Source organism: Desmodus rotundus, chromosome 11 (assembly GCF_022682495.2).
Source record: "Desmodus rotundus isolate HL8 chromosome 11, HLdesRot8A.1, whole genome shotgun sequence".
NCBI classification, from domain to species: Eukaryota; Metazoa; Chordata; class Mammalia; order Chiroptera; family Phyllostomidae; genus Desmodus; species Desmodus rotundus.
In genome coordinates, this window is record NC_071397.1 from 92,377,704 (window position 1) to 92,397,959 (window position 20,256).

At 45.9% G+C, this 20,256-nt stretch overlaps 1 protein-coding gene across 1 annotated transcript in view; it reads left to right on the top strand.

The window, feature by feature from the left end:
* The window catches only part of AKAP12 (A-kinase anchoring protein 12), a 77,358-nt gene that overhangs the window by 24,763 nt on the left and 32,339 nt on the right, over positions 1-20,256 (top strand). The window contains exon 2 of the mRNA XM_053913999.2: positions 18,876-18,990. Coding sequence (XP_053769974.1) covers positions 18,876-18,990 — 115 coding nt within the window. The remainder of the gene's footprint in view (positions 1-18,875; positions 18,991-20,256) is intronic.

Sequence of the window (20,256 nt, forward strand, 5' to 3'; positions counted from 1 at the left end):
CCCATCCTGGTTTAACCCACTGAATCCGTGTGATACCATAGAATGTTAAGTCAGTAACTCCTGTAACCCTCTCAACCTGTGAGGTGCAGGTACTATTAAATGAAATGTTGTATGCTCTTATCTTGGCACTTAAACCTTCAAAAGGACCTGGAAGGCCAGGTCTGAGTTTACAGTTCTTAGACTCCAGACCTTCTATGCTAGAAGGTGGTAATGCTGGGAGCACTAGCTTCCGGCCTGTCCCCTCCCCACTCCTGGCTGCCCCTGCACCTTGAGGGGCCCCCAGCCCATGCAGGTGACTGTCCAGCCCACTGTGCATGCTCTGCCCCTCCCTCCTATCCTCCACCGTAGCAAATGCCCTTTGGCTGGCCCCCTGGCCTAGGGGTGCCCTAGGAACTCCAGGTTTGGGTGCCAGGGCAGGTGGGGTGTTAGTTCCAGGTAGGTGTGTCCTCCTGGTTCCTGAAGGGGAGGGAAGGGCCAGAGGAGGGCTGCAATGGGGCTCTCTAAAATGAGGGCCCTTTGGCTGAGGTCTGTTGGTGTTGTTACCACTCATGGTGATTCTTGAAGCAACTGCTTTCCCCCTGATGCCTCCTCTCTGTTTACTTGATCCATTAATCCTGGGCTAATCAGAAAGAAATCCTCAACCCTCACCAGTCACCTGTGAATTTGTATCCAACACAATGCATACTGTGCTGTGGGAAGCAAGAGCTAAGCCAAGATAAAAGCTTTCAACTCTGAGGGTGGGGACAGCATCTCTCTCACCTACCCAGCACAGAACACATAATATGCATTCAGTAAGTAATTACTGAATTCAAGTTTGACCAGCCCCCTTCCCCGACACCACCCCACACACAGTGTTATAGCAACCCCCCCACCCACCTAGGGAGCAGACTCCAGGCACTGGGTTTTTGGTGGGGAGGGATTGGGGGTAGGAGCAGGCCGCCCCTACCACAGCGCTATCCCTCCAGCCCCCTCCCCCACCTCCTTGTGACTGGTGTACAGGGGGACTAGGCGGACCATCTCCAGTGAGCCCTGGGCTGTTGTGCCATCAAAGTCAGGGTTTCCAGGCATCATGCAGTGATAGGGCACAGGGGTCAGCAGCGATGCAGCCACCCATCCCACCCTTCTTGAACGTGGACCAAGGAGTCTAACGTGTGTGAGTCAGGGGCTCCCAGGAAAGCTGCTCATGGGGCAGTGGAGGTGAAGGCAGCGCTGCCTGCTGCGAGGTGGGGTACGGAGGCCTCTCCAGTCAGGTGTACCACCCGCCCCTCTTGCCCACCGGGCAGGGGAGGTGGAGCGTGAGCAGCGCACCAGTTAGGAAGGGAAAGATGGTGAACTATGCCTGGGCGGGGCGAAGCCAGGGGAAACTGGTGGAGGTCCATGGCGGCCCTGATATGACCTGGGTGAAGGCGTGAAAGACTAATGAACCATCTGGTAGCTGGTGTCCTCTGGAGTTTCCCTCCCAATTACTGGCGCTGTGGCCTGCAGACCTGCGCAGTTTTATCCAGTAAAGTGAGTGATAGGAAGTCTTGGGACCAAACCCTCTCAGACTTTGGGTAAGAAGCCCAGCTAGCTGGCTGGAGCCCCGGGGTGGTGGGATGCGAGTGCCTGGTGGGACACTTGGCAAGCAGTGCTGCGGGATGAGCCCAATGCTGGTTAAGGCATCCAATGGCGATCAGACCCCAGAAAAGGTGGTTATCCCGACAGTCGTCGGAAACTAGACGGGGGCAGCAGGGGGTGGATGAAGAGACTGAGGACCCATGCTCCTACACCCAGGGCCTTGTCAGGACTGGGCATTCCCGGGGTGGGGGGGAGTGGAGAGAGAGCAGTACAAAGACAGAAAGCCCAGAAGTAGAAGCAGTGAACATGGGTGGGTTCCTTCTGAGCTCAGAAACTGTCACTGACATAACCAGGCCTCAAAGTCATTTTTTCACTTTGGCTCATCTCCAAAATACTTATTTCAGGTCGATGCTTCCTATCCAGGGTTCCCTCCCTGGTTGCAGCTCTGAACAGGATGTATGAGCAGCTTCCCTGCCTCCTCTGGGCCTCCAGATGGATGGTTTGGGGGATTTTTAGGTTTGTTTGCTTATGGTCAACTTACATCCAGTAAAGCATACAGTCTTGAGTGCAGAGCTAGGTGGATTCTTACAGAACGAACACACGTGTATGAAGACCTCCCAGCCCTGGCTGGTGTGGCTCAGTGGATTGAGTGTCGACCTGCGAACTAAAGGGTCGCAGGTTCAGATTCCTGGTCTAGGGCACATGCCTGGGTTGCAGGCCAGGTCCCCAGTAGGGGGCCCATGAGAGGCAACCACACGTTGATGTTTCTTTCGCTGTCTTTCTCCCTCCCTTCCCTCTCTAAAAATAAATAAATAAATAAATAAAATGTTAAAATAATAAAATCTTAAAAAAAAATCTTAAAAAAAGACCTCTCAGATCGGTTTCTAGAATATTACCAGTGCTCCAGAAGCTTCCCTCGTGGGCCCTTCCAGTGATTACTCCCCTCTGTGGACAAATCACGTTCCCCAAAATCTGCATGTTGAAGCCCTAACCCTCAAAGTAACGATACTTGAAGATAGGACCTATAAGGAGGTCAGTAGATTAAATGAGGCCCTGGAGTAGGGCCCTGACTGAATGAAAGTACCTGTGTCCTTGCAAGAAGAGACACCAATGAGAACTCCCGCTCATTCTGGTTTCTGTCCCTCCCCCTCGCCCTGTGAGCACACAGTGGGAAGGCAGCCAGCCATCTGCAAGCTGAGAATCAGGCCCTCACCAGAAATCAAATTGGCTGGCACCTTGGTCTTGAACTTCCCACCCTCCAGAACTGAGAGGTGAATTTCTGTTGTTTAAACCACGCAGGCCATGGTATTTTGTTACAGCAGCTCGGGCAGACTAATACAGAGACTTTGGAGAGTGACCTTTGAAGGCCAATGAAGAGAATGAATTGCAAGATGCAGGATGAGTCTAGCTTGCAAGATTGTGCGACTTCAAGAATAGGAAGTGTGAAGACTGTCATTTATGAAGCAAAAGAATGGGGATGCTTGAGATCAAGTAAGACTGCTTGCATCATAAAAACTTACCTATGAAAACAAAATGTTGTCCCTACTCCTCAGAGGCAATAAATGGAAACGCTTTTATAGGATATTTGCTTACCTAATTGATATAAAAACTTTGCAGTCTCAAAACTGTATCCTGTTATTATATGAATGGGTACCACATCATGTATTTCTGCCTTGGCAGTGACTCCCGTTTTTGAGTTTGCCATTGAACTGTGTTTTCCTTGCCAGGAAGTGATCTTACACATCAGAGAACCGCATTTCTTTTCTGCGTGCATCCTTTCAATCTGCCGATTACCAGGGAGCGCACGATCCTCAGTGGAGAGTTTATGGAAAAGATGAAAAGAGGATGCTTTCAAGAAGAATGCACAAGTTTGAGACAGATGTACTAAAAGAATCAAAGTTCTTTTTTGCAGTAACTTCTCCAGTGATAATCCACTGTTGTTTCAGGGGAAGAGAATCAGTCTCATGCAAGAAGAGGGGGCTGTAGATTGTGTAAAGAAAACAGAAAAAATATTCATTGTATCACAGTTTACCATTTGAGTGAATAGTAGGAGGGGGGGGATTGTTTGTATAGTCTGTGTCACGAAGAAAACCGTTAGGTGTTTCTGTGAACTTAAAGCAAATCATTTTCTGTAAGTTAGTGTTTGGTCCCAAAAGAGCAGAGGTGTTGCGATCATTCACACCTGTAATATGATCACCTGTTGGAGGTGGTGGTTTACAAAAAGATGAAGATAACGATTTTGAGAGTGGGTCGTTGACGGGACACTTGTTTAGGGGCAGCCGTTTCTCCTGCAGAAGCAAACTTGTGTAGGAATAGCCTTACGTTGAAAGGATTTTGTTCGTATTTCACATAAAGCCAGCAGGAAAGGCTGGCACGTGTCCTTCCAGCTCTGTTCTGGTATCCAATTAATTTATCCCTGGCTTGCTCTCCAACAAAGTTCAAGATCCACAGCAGCCCACACTGCTTCATGAGGAACCCCCACCCTGAGTTAGGCCAGGTGTTGCCTTGCATTCTTGAAAAACAAAAACAAAGAAGCTTCCTCTCGACTCACTGAAATGGGAGTGTTGGTAACTATTTCACTACCCGTTTAAAGTCTTTACTTCTGGAATTCCTTTTATTTGCTTCCAAGTCTTTTGCCAAGTGGTAAGGAATCAGCCATCTCCCTGTGTTGTTTAGTGAAGCACTTGTGGATGAAACAAGCCACTTTCTACTCTTCGTCTACCCAGGTGTCAAGGCAGAGTGACGTGTTGGTCTTGACTGAGTCTCAGATACCGTCTGATTCGAAGGAGGTTAGTGCTCAGAGCTCGCCAGCTCAGGGCTTACAAAACAATCAAGCAAGACCCAGAGCTGACGCTGTTGCGCGGGTCAAGGTCCCACAGTTGTTAGGGTGGTGAAGCCAGCTGCAATGGGGGTGAATACTCTTTTTTAGCTTAAAGACACACAGGTGCATCATTCAAACTGACTTTTCAAACAATAGGCTCTAAAATACAGTGCTGTTCTTGGACGTTGGTAGTTAAAACTCAGGGTTACGGAGATCTCCTAAAATATTCATATTTTTGAGTGGGGTTCGGGATATATCTGATTATCCCTCACTCCTCTCACCCCCAAGCCACTCCCTCTCAGGAGTAAAAGCTTCTGCCTGTGGGGGACAGAGTGAGTGTCTCCCCAGTTAATGCCTTCTACTTCCTGAAGCAGGACCGGACTCCTCGAGGGTGTCGTTTTGGGGAACAAGGCCTGCTCTGTGCTCCCCGGTATTACCGATGCGGCTCCAAATTAAGGCGTTAATGCCGTGACTAAACATTCTCTGTAATAGCTAGCTGGCAGCTCTAAAAGCTGTTTTGACAGGGATAACTTATGATTTATAAATTGGGTTAATGGACTCCCTTTTTAATGGAAAATGCACTTGTATAAGATCACTTTTATTCACGTAATAGTTAAGTACCTATTGCAAGTGCTTTCCTCTCTGAGGCTTACATTTTTCCGGAGGATTTTTTTTCTCTTTTATTAGATATGATAGGACATTTTTTTCTTTTTTCTGTGACTGGGCTAATTTTGTAAGGAGAGGTCACTTCCCTCATTAGCTCGTTCAAAGCCAAGACTGAGAGAGATGCTTAACTTGCAAAGATTCTATTGTGTAACCTGGATTGTGATTCTTTGCTCCATAGATAACATGATGATGAGCGTGTTTAGGGTGAGTCACTTTTGTTTTTGTTTTGCTTTGTTTTGTTTTAATATATATTCATTAACCAGAAAGTATATTAATTATCTTAGAAAAGTCATTATATATATTTTTTTATACAAAAATTATTTTAGCACCAAATGATGCTTATGGGAACTAGTATTTGGAGTTCACTTCTCCACTGGGTTCAGGTAGCCCAATGGGGTCATTTGGGTGACAGGAACCCTGGGGAGAGTCTCAGAGGCTAAAGCCACCTCTGGTGAGCACTTGCCAGGAAGGTTGGGCCGGACATCCCTCTGCCACGCTGCTTCAGCTGGGCCCCAGGGGGAGCCAAGTCCCACTGTGGGCTGACTGGGCATAATGGAGAAGCGGTGCCCACTGCCGCCCCTCGCCCGGCCGCAAAGCCCTGCTGTTGAATGCCCCCCTGAGGAAGCCCTTGGGCCACGCCGGTGGATCCCGCGCCCTGAGAGCTCACTCAGGACTCCACTGTCGTTTGACCGATGCTGCCTTCCTCTCCTCTGCCCCTCGGTGGCGACTCCCAGCCTTCACCAGTCTCTGGTTTTACCTCTCCCCTCCCCCAGTCAGTGACCTCTGCCCCCCTTCCTTAGCAGTTACCCCTGCGAGGTCCTGCTCAGAAACCTACCTGCGCGGAAACTGCCTCCCTGTGCACGGGAACTTTCCTCCTGTAAACTCACCTGCATTCTGATTTGTTTTCCTTTTGAGAGTTGGTTTCCAGGGACAACCAACCAAATCCAGGGACCCCACTCACCAATGGTCAGATTCCTTTGGTCCATATCATGCCTCTGGGCCAGTGCCTGCGCTAAAATCTCCTGGGGAGCTTTAGAAAGTACTAAATATGAGGTTCTAATTTAATTGAGTTGGGGTGTGGCTACAACATCAACTCTGCAAAGTATTATCCATCCCATAGGTGGAGGAACAGAGGCTCAGAGCCTGAGAAATGGGCTCAAATGCCTCAGGGCTGAGCTGGGGTTCTCTCCCCCTCTGTGTAATTTTAAAACATGCTCGTCTGTTCACTGCATGATGCTCTGCTGGCTCCACAGAAGCACTGGAGCATTTTTACCAGTTAAGGGAAGGGTCCCGCCACGACCTGCCTTTTATGAATCAGTGGGCCTGGACCAAGTCCTTGTTTTACTCGCACCAGACCTACCGATGAACACTGGCTTCGCCCCAGGAGCTGCAGGCCTGGGCTCACGTCACTTTGACTTGGCAAACTGCAGGCCGTTTGCATTCCAGGGAGTGCTGAGCTAAGCACACGCGTCAGAGAAGCCCATTTCAGTTTATCATTTTAATTCTGCTGTTAACCATCCACCAACCCTAAATGGATTCTCCAGAATGGCCTCCGCAAGTCCATTATCAGAGCTGAATGTTTAATAACTTTCTTAAATAATTCCTGCCATGGCGCGTTGGAAACTTTCTTTAGTTTTTCTTTTGTTTTTCACAAAGAAGGAGGCATTTCTGGAAGTCCCTCAGGATGGCTTAATATAGCTCTCTCTGGTCCCCTCCCCTTCCTTCCTTACCCACCGCCTTCCATCCTAACAGCTTTTGGTGGGAGAGGTTCTGGCAGTGGAACCCCGACTTAGCAGGTGTCAGAGACCAGCAGATGTGAGGCAGACACTTAATCAGTTGAGAAGCGGCTTAGAATTCAGCCTTGGGAGCAGTGGATGCTCTTTAGCAAACAGAGCACGGCTCTTTGTGGATTAGCAATTGGCTACTTTTCTCTTCTGTTTCCGAAGTGTTTCAGTGACTGTGCTAGAAATATTTGGAGTAGAACATTATAGAATCACAGTAGTTATTCTTGGTTAAATCACATTAACTTAGATGGGCCATCTTTGCAAATTAAGTTCATTCTACTGAAAATAAGACAAATGATGCTGCTTGTTCATTTTCTTTCTCGATCAAATGGAGCGCAGACTTGGGGAGGGAGCACCTGGGTGATGGAAAAATTCTGACTGGATTTAAAAAAAATCAGCAGTCATTTTAAGCAATGTGGGTCAAAAACAGTATAGTCACTAAATTTACATACTGACAGTGTACGTTATTTAATTTTGACAGTCATCTCAATTACCCTCTTAATTAAATAATATGTTGCCTGTGTTGGGTGGTATTTGGAGTAAGCTTCTGTTCCCATCTCCCTGTACTGAGCTCATCACCAGGATGTAGAACCTGCAGGGGGTGGTGGGATGCTTAAAACAACCAACCAACCAACCAACCAACCAGTGAGCGAATAAACACACTTCTTAGGATGGGAGAAGAGCTTCTTGTAAGAGATCCTCTTGTGCCTCCCCCTTTCCTATATCTGCTTTCTCTCCTCTAAATAAGTGATGGGCCTCTGCCACTGGAGCTTTACTCAAACCCAGACATGCATCCTGTTTTGGAGAGTTGAGTTTGACATGCCAAGTTTGGGGTGTATGTATTTCTCCTCACTCTCTTCGTGATGAGGTTTGTCATATCGCGTCTTGGGGACACGTGTTTGATTGGAAGAAGTAACATGAGCATCCAACATTTTTAGATCCTTAAAATCTAAAGTTTACTTGAGATGATATTGCTTTCCAACTTTTGTCAAAATTATTTATCTGCCAGACTAAGAAGCTATTTAGCCTTTCTATGGCACACAGTGGATTTCAAAATCCTTTATATTATCAAATTCCTAAGCAGGTATGTGATGTAAGTATTTTGCTACCAAATGCAGATCCCTTTGAGAGAAGCAGCCACGTAACGAGGGAATGGGTACCTGAAGGTGACAAGATGTGCAGGGATTAAGTGGGAATTGGGATCTCGACTTCTGCATCCACCACGGATGGGACTACTCCGAATTTGCTGGTGCAGGGGCTCAAAAGGAACTAGGCCTGACAATTGTCAGAAATGTCTCAGAACACAAACTTGTGCTTCTAAGCTACTCGTTTTCATTGTTGTCTTCCAGGAATATTTTGCATTTGGGGTGTGTGGAGGCCTCACAAAGTCAAGGTGGAGGTTGTCTTGCCTTGTACATCTTGTAGGTGCAGCAACTCGCAAAGGGGGAAAGTAGCTTGTCTTAGACATTCCTGAGCTTTAGGGTCTGTGTCCTGAGGTGTCCAACTTGACCAGATCTGTAGACAAGATCTTGACAAGCTGTAGGCCCCACCCACGGGGGCCCAATGTCAAATACTAACCAATCGATATTAGGTGCTTCCTTTTCTGTTAAACATGGAACGTTAGCATTGTATTGAAGTTTAAGAAGATGTAAGTAATGTGAGAGAGGGGCTTGTCTTCTGTTCTTAACACAAAAACTGTTTGAAGTGTTAGTAGCTTAGTCTTTTCCCACAAGCAGATACCCCAGTTCAACCATGGTTCCCGGAGTGAGATCTGTGTTAACTGGCTTGTAGCATTGATCAGTGTACTATAACTAGGAATGCATTTCCTTGGTTTAAGGCAAGTTGAGGAAGAACACAGTTCTTCAAGTTCAGTGCACCCCTTCAAGTTCTTTTTTCATTCCATGAAGGTGATTAGTGATTCTTAACCAGGAGTGGTAGGTGGCACATTTGGGGTGCAGAACAAGAATGGCTCATGTCCTGCAGTTCCTAAGTGGGATTTCCACCTAGAGGAGGATGCTGATGGTGTCAGGGGCTTGGCCTCGGATTCACAGGTTTCTTCAGCTGTATTTATGGAGCATCTCTCTCTCCTAAGTGCGATACAGACCTAAATGTCATTGGGACTCCCAACACCCCGAAGTGGGCATTTCACGGACTTCTGGCAGACCACCTTCACCTAGTGAATTCCTGTTGTTGGTAGGTGGTGCCTTTATTTCCCTCATCTCAAGCAGAGATCTTATAAATGCCCTTTGCCTGAAATCAGCACGGTTCATCTCTCGCCTCCCCAGTTTAGAACTCTTGGTTTTCTTTTACATACTCTCCCAGAGAATCCAGGCGTTTTAATACTTTTAAAAACAACTATAACTTTTCACAGTAGGGCGCTAGTTGACTGAAGTGTCGTATGTTAAAACATATTGCATTTGTCCTGGTGTCTTTAGTTATGGGGGATGTTAATAGCTGTGTCTCAGAGAGGGTTCTCTGAGTCTTTTAGAAGGTGCTACATGGTCTCCTCCTTAGAGGTTCAGAATGCACATTAATAAGTCTGCAAAGTCTAAGTAAACCTGCTTACCTTTGTCTACATCAGAGGTTCCCAAGCTAATTTGAGCATAGAACACTTCTCAGATAATACCTAGTTTAATGGTATTGGTACATCTGGTATAGTACCAATATTCTTGGATATTAGTTTGGGGGGAAAAAGCTGATCTTTAACATTTAGAGGCCTAATTTGTAGACAATATATGTTTTTAAAGATTTTATTTATTTTTAGAGACAGGTAAAAGGAGGAAGAAAGAGAGAGAGCAACATTGATGTGTGAGAGAAACATTGATTGGTTGCTTCTTGTACACACCCCACCCAAGCAGGGACCAGCTCGCAACCCAGGCATGAGCCTTGACTGGGAATCACACGGTGACCTGGCGCTTTGCGGACCTGTACCCAACCAGCTGAGCCTCACCGGTCAGGGCTGTAGGCAGCATTCTTGATAAAGTGAGTTCACCTTTAGTAGCCAGTGTCCTTTGGGATTTACGTGTGTAATATGTGATATTCTTCTCTGAGACACTCAACAATTTGAATATTTGAATATTACTCGAGTTGAAAATTAATTTTGCCCACTAGAAGCAAAGTAGTGATTTTAGTGGCTCTCTCTCAGCTTTCATTCTTTCCCTCATGTCTGGAGTAACTAGTCTGGGGTTTTTCATGAATTCCACTGAAAACTACGGGAAACCAGGGATTCGTACACAGTGACCAGAGGCTATCTGGTGCATGGCCACCCTGCACCGAGTAGCTTCTGAGGACCCACAAGCTCATGTACTGTGCAGGGAGTCTTCCAGAAACTTCCCTTATATAGTGAGCATTGCCGTTTCAAAGGGAAAATAAGATTAATTTTTGTATACTGAGCATTAGAATTTGTTCCACTAGGATTTAATTAAACTAATGGAGCACAACAGGAGCTGTTCTAAGCCAGTCAAGTGTGAACTTGGTTGAATGTTGCTTTTCGGGGAGTAGTTTCCAGTCCTGGCAGCGGGTTGGGGGCCGCTGCCTGGTCGCACAGCACCGTGGGCTCCGCCTCGCATCTCCGAAGTGAAGGCCTGCAGGATGAAATGGTAGCACACGGAGGGGCCAGGCAGCTGGACCGTGTGTTCTCATTGTACGGGGCCGGGAAGCACAGCGACTCTGCATGGTGGGGATGGGGTGCCCGCCCCCCCTTCCTGGGCCCTTCAAACTCACACAGTCGTGTTGGAAGCAATGTCACCAGTCAGGATATTTTTGTTCGTTGGTTATATTTTGCAGAATATCTGAGTGGAAAGAAGTAGCATGAAATGTAAAACAAGCAGAGGTTTTATTTAAAGATCAGAGGCTTCGGGGCATGAGTAGGGAAGAGGGGAAAGCTGCCACACTTCCAGGCGGGTCTGTCAACTCCTCTGGAGGCAAATTGGGATCAGAAAGGGATCTCTGTGGGTCAGCTTCTCGGAGATAAGGACTTCTTGTGTTCACAGGTCGCGAGCATCACTCCCGACCTGGGGTGCACACTCTTCTTGGTTTCATGTGGTCTGAGAGAGCTTCTGGCTCCGCATGCTGACGGTACCCCTGAAACCTGATACGCAGTTCATATTCTGTCTCTTTGAAAAGCTTGCAAGTTAAAAGGTCTCCTCATATTTTTCTTTTGTGGCTTGCCCTGAATCTCTTTTAAATTCATGGAATATAAATGTGTCTTCCTTACTATATAAGGACTGCCATGGCACCGCTTAGTATCTGTCTTCAGCTAATTAGAGATTAGATCATTACCGAGGGATGAACCATTTTACTGTTTAAAACACGTAACAGTTAAAAATTCTGCTGACAGCTTTGAAGCTTTCTTGATTTTACAGATTTAATTGACTGTACCCCAAAGTTAAACTGAGAAGCTTCTCTAAAGAAAACTTATTTTTTTCTTTTAATTCTGAAAAATTTCAAACCAAATGCAGAAGTAGAGAATAGTCTAACAAACCCCATGTACCCATCCCCCGGCTTCAACTGTAGTCAACACTTTGCCCATCTCACTTCGTCTAATTGTAATTTTCAGGTTGTATTTGAGTATTGCAAAGCACACGAGATACGTCATTGGTGGAGCCATCATTATATATCTCCCAGACTTGAGGGCTTTATAAAGTGATATAACCATGTCGTTATATCACACATCACAGAATTCACAGTCATTCTTTAGAATCTTCAAGAAAGCCTTTAGAACTATTGTAAGGGTGATGTTTCCCGGATGTTTTCCGTCTGCATCTCAGGCGGGCTGTGCCTGTGGGCGAGCGTGGCCGTGTGGGAGAGGCACAGAGGGATTCGAGAGCTCAGTCCAGCTCGCTCACAGAACGGAAGGCCCTTGACAGGCCACAGTTCCTGGCGTGTGGATTACTGGTGGAGTCATCGCTTCCCACGTGGAGCCTTCCTTCTACGTGCTGCCTGTTCCTGGAAATCTAAATATCCATTGGATCATTTTCTGTGTGCTTGTGTTTCAATAAGAAGGGAAGGAAATATTCTTCCCATTGCCTGGATGTTTGCTGTCTGGACAGTGTGACCCTAGAGGTATGAATTTGACTTGTGTGGAAGAGTCCTCAGCCGTAAGATGGGGAACTTTCCAAGCGATGTTGGCGGGTGGGCTCACGACCAGGTGCCGTGCGGCTGTGTGTGGGTGTGTCAGGGGTGGGGGGTGGGTGTCATTACGGTCTCATTCCCACAGTAGCATAACTTTTGCTACCCGAGGGTCAAACCAGTCCGGAACCCCAGACAGAAAAGGCCACGCCCCTCCAGCCACCAGTTCCTCTTGCTGTGACAGTCTGCTTCAAGGTCACAGCCACTTGACTGGTCTTGAGCCGCAACTCTGAATGCCTGTGATGGAGATGGTAAATGGTGAGACGTGTGTTCCCCGTACAGAGCTCTAACGATGTTGGATCCCCTTGTCTCAGGTCTGAGGCTGCCTCCTTCCAAGCCCTCCACTCAAACACGAGGACAATCTATGACTTCCTGTTTGCTGGCCTGAAGTCACCAGCCTGTGACACGGGGGCGGGGGGTGGGTGATGATAAAATCCCAGATTGAAGGATTTAGTCTTGCGCCAGAGTACCTGGCCCCCCCTCTGCTTGTCTGCTGTGAGCCTGTGCCACCCAGGGTTGAAGGAGTAGGATTTGGTTTGCATAAAAAAAGCTCCTGGAATATGATTTTACCATTCAGTTTCTATCTGAAAGCAATTCTGTTTTCCCATGAAAATTCATGGGGCTGGTGGAAGTTAGAATTAAAATGCTTCACTTTCTTAACTGTTTCCTGCCCATACTAAAAATAAACAAACTAAAATGAAGTAACTCGTGGAGGAAAAGCTCCCCCCGCCACCCAGTTGTAAAAGTAATCATGTCAATTGGGTAAACAACAAAACCCAGAAAAGTAGAAAATTAAAGGATATTAAATATTCTTAGTTCCCCTTCCCAATGATAATTTGGTATGTTGTGATAGTAACAATTTGGTAATATAGTTGCTATTTTACAGTATGTTCTTGTATGTATTTGTGATCATTCTGTGTACATGTGTTTAGTTTGCTTTTTAAATTTAACATAATGACATAAAATACATCTCCACACCATTACACCTGCTTTGTAGGTACCACTTTTAATGCCTACAAGCGAGGCTATAACCATCCCCCCAATTTTGGGTACTTACAGTTGTTTTGCATTTTAAGTTAGTTTTTTTGTTTATCTTTTCTTTCCTTCTGAGGTTTTTTTTGTTGTTGTTTTTTGAAGTGACCTTATCTATAGGAATTAGATCAATTTCATTTAATTAACTAAAGCATCCCCTCTTCTGTACCTTGCTCTCTGCCCTAAAGTTTTATGCCCTGTCTAGATTTGGATTTTACAAAGCTTTCTGCTTAGAAATGATTCATTTGAAATGTCATGGTTACTTTTAAAACAACTCTTTCAGTTACTTTTCCAACACCCCTTGAAGCGATTGTTAGTATTCTGTAAATGGGAAAGGGAAAACTTGTTGGCAGAGCCCATCACCTAGGCCGGTGGGTATTGTCGTAGGGACAGAAACTTCCATCCTTACAGCCTGTGCTGGATTTTGTGAAAAGGGTGGGCTGGTTGTTTGTGAGGTTAGGGACTCTGCTCCTGAGCAGCTGAGCCCTGAGGCAGAGCATTGAGACCACACTTGCAGCTCAGCTCCCCTGGTCCGAGTCCCAGCTTCACTCCCCAGCCCTGCCACTCCGGGTGCAAAACTCTCAGTGCTCTGCGTCCACGGCTGGGATGGTGACAGTCGCTTCCCGAAGGTGGAGGATTAAATGAGCAGCTGTATATAAACATGTTTGTGAAATGAGGACACAATACGTATATTAATGTATCGGGAGCCTCTGAATGGTGATATTCTCGGCTGGTCTTGGTCAGTGTTTTTGATGAATGGCTTGGCTAAGGATGTTGATATGCTAATCACATTTGGAGAGAATATCAAGGGAGGAATTACAGCTTCCTGAGGGCAGTTTGGTCCGTTGGCTCAGATGATCTGGAAAGATTAATGTTTTTACTTTTTATAAATTAAATTTATTGGGGGACATGGGCTAATAAGATTGTAGGTTTTGAGTGTACATTTCTTTTTTTTAATTTTTTTATTGTTATTCAATTACAGTTGTGTGCCTTTTCTCCCCATCCCTCCACTCCACCCCGAGTGTACATTTCTTTTTTACTAGATTTATTGAGGTGACATTGGTTAATAAGATTGTATGTTTCAAGTGTATTTTTATCATTGACACTATTACAGATGTTCCCCATTTTCCCCTCCTTTGTTCTCCTCCACCTAGCCTCCGCGCTCTGCCACTCCCCACCGCCAGCCTACACCCCATTTGCTGTCTGTGTCCATGGGCAGTGCACATGTCTGTGGTATGTCATCTGTGTGTTGCACTGTGTGACCCCCAAAGTCAGCTCATCTGCTGTCACCACATATTTGATCCCTTTCCGCTTCACTAGCCCCCATCCCACTTCCTTCTGGTCACCACCGTGCTGTTGTCTGTGTCTGTGAGTTTTTTATTGTTTTCTTGTTTGTTCACTTGTTACTTTCAGTTTTATATCCCACACATGGGTGAAACCCTACGATTCTTAACATTTTCTGATGATTTCGCATAGCGTGACATTCTCTGGTCCATCCGTGTTGTCCCAAGATTTATGAACCCTGGAAGGTCAGGTTCTTAGGCATGCTTGTAGCCTAAGGGGTCATGAACTTTAGGGATCAATGTATTTTTTACCTTTATAATGATAAAGTGAATAAAAAGAACACTATGTCTCTTCTGCAATCCCCCTCCAAAGGATAAAACCACACAGCAATTCCACAGAGGTAGCCATTGTTAAAGATTTGGGATATGTGATTCCTGACTTTTTTTTTAGTACTTCTACAAACATTGGAACAAGCACTCTCCTCCTCCTTCCCTCTCTCCCCGTTCGTTATTTCTGTTTTATTTTAAAGTAGTCATGAGGGAATCAAACATTCTCAGCAGCTTGCTTTTTCCACTTCAACTGGGGACAGCAGTGGGTCTAGATTTACCTCATTCCTCGCAGGGCTATTACACGGATATCTCATGATTTCGTTCTTCCCCTCTACTGGCGGCCGCTTACAGTTGTCGCTGTTCCGAATTGTCGTGTGCTGCACATCTTCGTACTGGTACTTGCACGCGTACAGCCATACCTATTAAAATGGGGGGTGGAGCCAAGGGGTGTGCACACTCCAAATTCTTCTCCCAAGATGCTGTTCACTGATTTATACTCTGATTTCTGTTTGGCTTTTTTAAAGGTTTACTTTCAGAACACTTTCTACTAGAACGAAGAAAACACATTGAAGAGTTTTTTTTTTTTTACAAATCTGGTCATGGATTTAAAATTCCTTCTGGATAATCTATTTTATTCTAATTTTGTGTGTGTGTGTGTGTGTGTGTGTGTGTGTGTTACATTCACAAGGTCCTGGTTCCTACAGCCACTTAATGGTTCTGCTTCATGGGGTCTGCCGCTGGAGTCCGGGTGAACTGTGTGCCCAGAGCCTCGTCTGCCCCCCGGACTGTGGGACCCTGGGCCACTCCCACCCGTGTTGTCATCCAGAGGGAATGAATAGCCGGGAGCACCACTTCTGTGGTGAGCGTGGCAGCCTCAGCAGGCTCCCCTCTGCCTTCCCAGCACCCAGACAGCTGCAAGAGCTCCTCTGTTTTGTTCATTCCTCAAGAGCTCGACACTCCTCTTCCTCCGACTGCCTGCCGTGCAGGAGGAAGCGGGAGGGAGAAGTGTGGTCGTTTTTCTGTGATGCCCTGGCGACCATTTCAGAGATTCTCAGTTTTTGTTCTTACAGGAATGAGAGGAAAATGCTGGAAGCATTTGAGATCTTTTTTTCAAAATTTGTTTAGTTGTAATGTGGTAATACACTATGGGAATAAACTCTGGCTGACCTACTCAAAGGATGTAAGCTTGGAAACACTGAGGGTTTTGATTTGCTCAAAGGAGGCGTTTACCCGTTTTGAAGCACAAATCCAGTGGGAAAACAGGTTTCCTGGTGCTTGCTACGTTCAAGTGCAAGGAGCGAGTCTTTCAAGTCGAGTTCCCATCTCAAAAATCATAACTTTTGAAAGAATGGCTGACAACGAGCCAGATATGTGTTTATTGATTATTGATAAAATGATTATTGATTATTGAAATGAAAAAGAGGAAGAAAAAGAAAAAAACCCAAAGAAATGCATCCACAATGTATGAAACAATTAGGTTATAAAAAGTGTGTATTCCCCATTTTTTAAAAAAGAATATGTATGTACATATATAGACACATAGAAAAGATGGAAAGGACCTCAAATATTAAGGAACGTGGGTTAGGTTTCTTATGACTTGGGGTGACCTTCATGTATTGATAACTCTGAGAGGCATGGGAACCCTTAGCAAGAATATGAATTATTTAGGTGGTTGGGAATGGGAGAAAAGGAAAAGAAACCCCCCTTTTATGGCATGGAAAAAAGTTCATAATCCATCCTCGAGAACAGATGAGGTTTTATGAACGGCATCTCTAAGTGAAACACAGAATGGTAAAAAATGTCCATGTGGCTAGGAATTAAGTCCCATTTTTGTGTGGGGGTTGGTGTGTCGTAGACTCTGAATGCTCACTCGAGGCATCACCCGTGGGGTCACAGCTTGGGTACATGTGCCAGACCCTAGTTATACGTATGCTGAGATGGTCTCTAAACTCAATTTTAACACTGTCACCGCCATAAATTGCCTGTCACCAAATCAGTTCATCAAATGCCTTCCTGAATTCGGTAGAGACAGTTGCCCCGGGGTCGCTGGGAATGACTAATCTGGAATTTACTTACCACACACTTCAGATATAAGGAGGGCTGGCAGGTGAGCTCAGTTTTTAAGACTCATTTTATTTACATCGTCCAATATACTTCATTACACACATCTATCATTTCTAAATGTACATGAAAGTTTGTACCTGTGTCCTGTAAGATCCTTCACGTTTAAAGATAGTCGATATGACTCGCTAAAGATACCTTGGAGCTGATAATTCACAAAGAATTATGAGAAATTTTCAAGAATCATAGAAACTCTGTGGAACTGCAAACTCTAAAACTTCAGAGCTCTGGTTCCTAAACCAGGGCCAACATTTACTACGTTTCCCAGTTAGTTGCCATATTATGGTCTATGTGTCCCCAGTTTTTAGGTTTAAGATTCATTGGGTTGCCGGGTAGCCTATAATGATATGATTCTTGCTTTCCTCCCTTGGCTCTTCATGTTATAAGTCTAATTATAACATGTTATAAGTCTAATTAGACTTGAAATATAAGTCTAACCTGTGCACTTAACTAGTGATATTTAGTTAGAATACTCTTAATCGCTGACGTTTTTGCTGATGAGCATTGTGGAGACCCTCCCCACCCCCCACTCCTTTGCTTTTGTCGTTGGGTTTCATGTAAAAGTCCCATCTTGCATAGTTTGGTAAGAGAAGACTTTAAGTGGAAATGTGATCCGAGCATTCTGTCTAGTAAATGGACTCAGCCTGGGCCTGCGGAAGCCAGCCATTCCGTCGGCTGTGTGAGTATTGAAGTACGGTGGTATCATTTCAGGAGCAGCTCAGGCCGTTGAAGGGCAGCTTTGCTGGGTGTAGGGAACAGCAGGTGAAACCAATTTAGCACGGTTGCAGCCTTCTGGATGGCCTGTCTTGAACCTGCTGGCCCTTCCAGGCTCTGATGGAAGTCAGAGATTTATCCAGCGTGCTCGGCTGGCCTGTCGGCGCCATGGAACGCTGCCAGATGGGGTGTTAAGCTTTGCGATTTCTTTGGAGGAGCAGGTCTGGATACTGTGGAATACTGTTTGAGGCATTTTATCATTGTGCGTAGTAACAGCTCCTTCAACAACTCGTCGTGTTGTGGAAACACCCTGGCAGTCGTCAGTGGTGAGTCCTGGCCTTCAGGCTACAGCCAGCTCCATTCCCGAGCTGCGGGACCTGTCCAGCCAACCTGCTGCTCTGCCAGCGCTTTGCGCCTCAGGGTGCTCATCCGTAAAACGGAAACAACGGCACCTGCTAAGTTGGTGTTAAGACAAATGAGAAAAGCATATGAACTATAAAACATTGTTGAAATCTTTAGGTTCCTCTAGGTTATTGTGCTATTTTTATTTGGCTTACAACTTTTTACCCATATTCTCAGGATTTAAAAAATGACCTAAGGGCATGTCTATATGTCTACAGTTTTTGCAACTGATGACCTTGAGTGCACAAGTTATCCTGTAGGGGAGATTGCAAATGCCTGTTTTAGTAATATTTTTTAAAGGAAAAACAATGACCGTAAAAACACGCATTACATACTCCTTTCTTGTTCACTCTGGATAGACTGGCCTTTGAACCAAGGGGCCTTTGAACCTGCCCCTCTTCTCTGCACCCCTTTACCCTTGTCTCAAACTCCCCTTGTCTGGGGTACCTTTACTTCCCCTGAGAAGCCCCCCTGCCCCAACACCCCAGCCTAGGTTAGGGCCGGCTGTTCATTGTCATTTGTTCTATGTATTCCTCCTTCACGACTGTTTATGTATTTTTTTAACTGTCCGCTCTATGCCTTGAAAAGGGCACATTGTCACTTATGCATATTCTAGTCCAATATGTAAAACTTCTAATCACAAGGAAACATTATTTTAAGGTAAAAGATATTTATAGAAGTCTGACTTCCATGGTTGTTTGTAAGCTCAATGTGGTGGGGGCCACACGTGACGTGGTCGTTGTCATATCTCAACTAAGCCTGGGACAGTGGGGTGTGTGAATCACGAACGGCGTTCGGGTGAATGAATGGCTGGCGTGCACATTTACGTGGATACAAAGCCTTATCTGCTTGACAGCAGCTCCTGGTACTTTTTGTAAGATAGCCGGGCCATTCAGATGAATACAAGACTTACATCTTCATTGTCATCGACCCTCTGTTTTTCTGTATTTCTCCTCTAAATGATCTATTTTTCTTGCTGTTTCAGTATCTCTAACTTGGTTGTGAAGACTGAAACTGAGTTTTGTCTTCCCATAGCTCCTACAGAAGAATGGTCAGCTGTCCTCTGTCAACGGCTTAGCTGAGTCAGGAGAGCTGAGCGTCCAGGAGGGAGCCCTGAAGGGCCAGGAGGAGGACGTCATTGTTGCAGAGGGTAAGCCACCTTTCCAGGCTGTGGGCCAGACCTGGGGCCCCGAGGGCAAACAACATCTGCAGCGACTCTGAGTTGAAGAATAAACACAGGTCTGGGCAGAAAATACATACTGTCATCCTCCCTGGGGTGGGTGATGTTGACAACAAACACAGTGAATCGGTTACAAAAGGAAGCATTTATCTGACCGTTTGAGTAGGCCCTGTGCTTAGGTTAGGAAGTTATAGCAGGCCTCGGGGACAGGAAGTGAGGTCATGTTTACTTTCTTAGACGTCCTTATCTGCAACTTGATGTTGTTTTTTGGTTTTTTGTTTTTTTTCACTGTTGCCTTGTTCCAACTACTTGTCTGGGGTGTAATGTGAATCCTCACATTACATGCATCCTCACATGCTGGGGTCGTGGTCGCTTTTAGAGTCGGTATCTCTCACCCTAAAGAGCAGCCCACTAACACACATGTAGACTTTTCTGGTGACGTGTGTTTCGAGGCGCACACCTCTCCTTGCCACCATGATGTGCCGCGTGTTTGCAGCTCTTGAGCCTCGAGGTCCTCGAGGAGTGGTTGTTGGAAAGCGCACCTTTCGGCACACCGCCAGTGGTTCGATTTCAGCCCACGTGGAGTGGCGAGAACCAAACCTCAGGTGCAGAATCAAGCACCTTGACCAGTAGGTCTCATGTGAAGGGCCACATGTTGAAGAAGAACCTTCCTCCATCCTTGAGGTCTATTTTCATCCTTCTGTTTAATTCTAAATGAAGGAATGATTTAACAACTGCTATTGGAGATACATAAATTGATGACTGGCATACGGTAAACTGACTCTTAGGTGTCATGTGACCAAGACAACTGAATGGGAAAGGCCTCTGGCAGGAGACTGGCCATTGGTCACTGGCCACTGGCCATTGTCGTGGTTCAATGAGATACTTCCAACATGTGGAACCAACATCCCCATAAAACCGCTTCAAGCTGTAAGGGTGGGAAGTTTTTCCTTTCTTTCCCTCTAGGTTCTTTGGCTGGTCAAACGAAATGACATGACAGATTAACAGGAGAAGACAAATTTAATCGCTGACACGTGGGGCGGGGGCATAAAGACAGGAGACACAAAAGGCAGCCCATCATTGAAGCTTATCCAAGCTCCTGAGCAAAGGAACGGGTGGGGGTCTGGAGGTGCACCACGGAGGAAGGCCGTTCCCAGGGAGGCAGAGGAGATGTTTGGGGGAAAAAAGGTTGCTCCGCTCTGTTATGTAGGTACGTTTGTTAGGTAAAAAGGCATC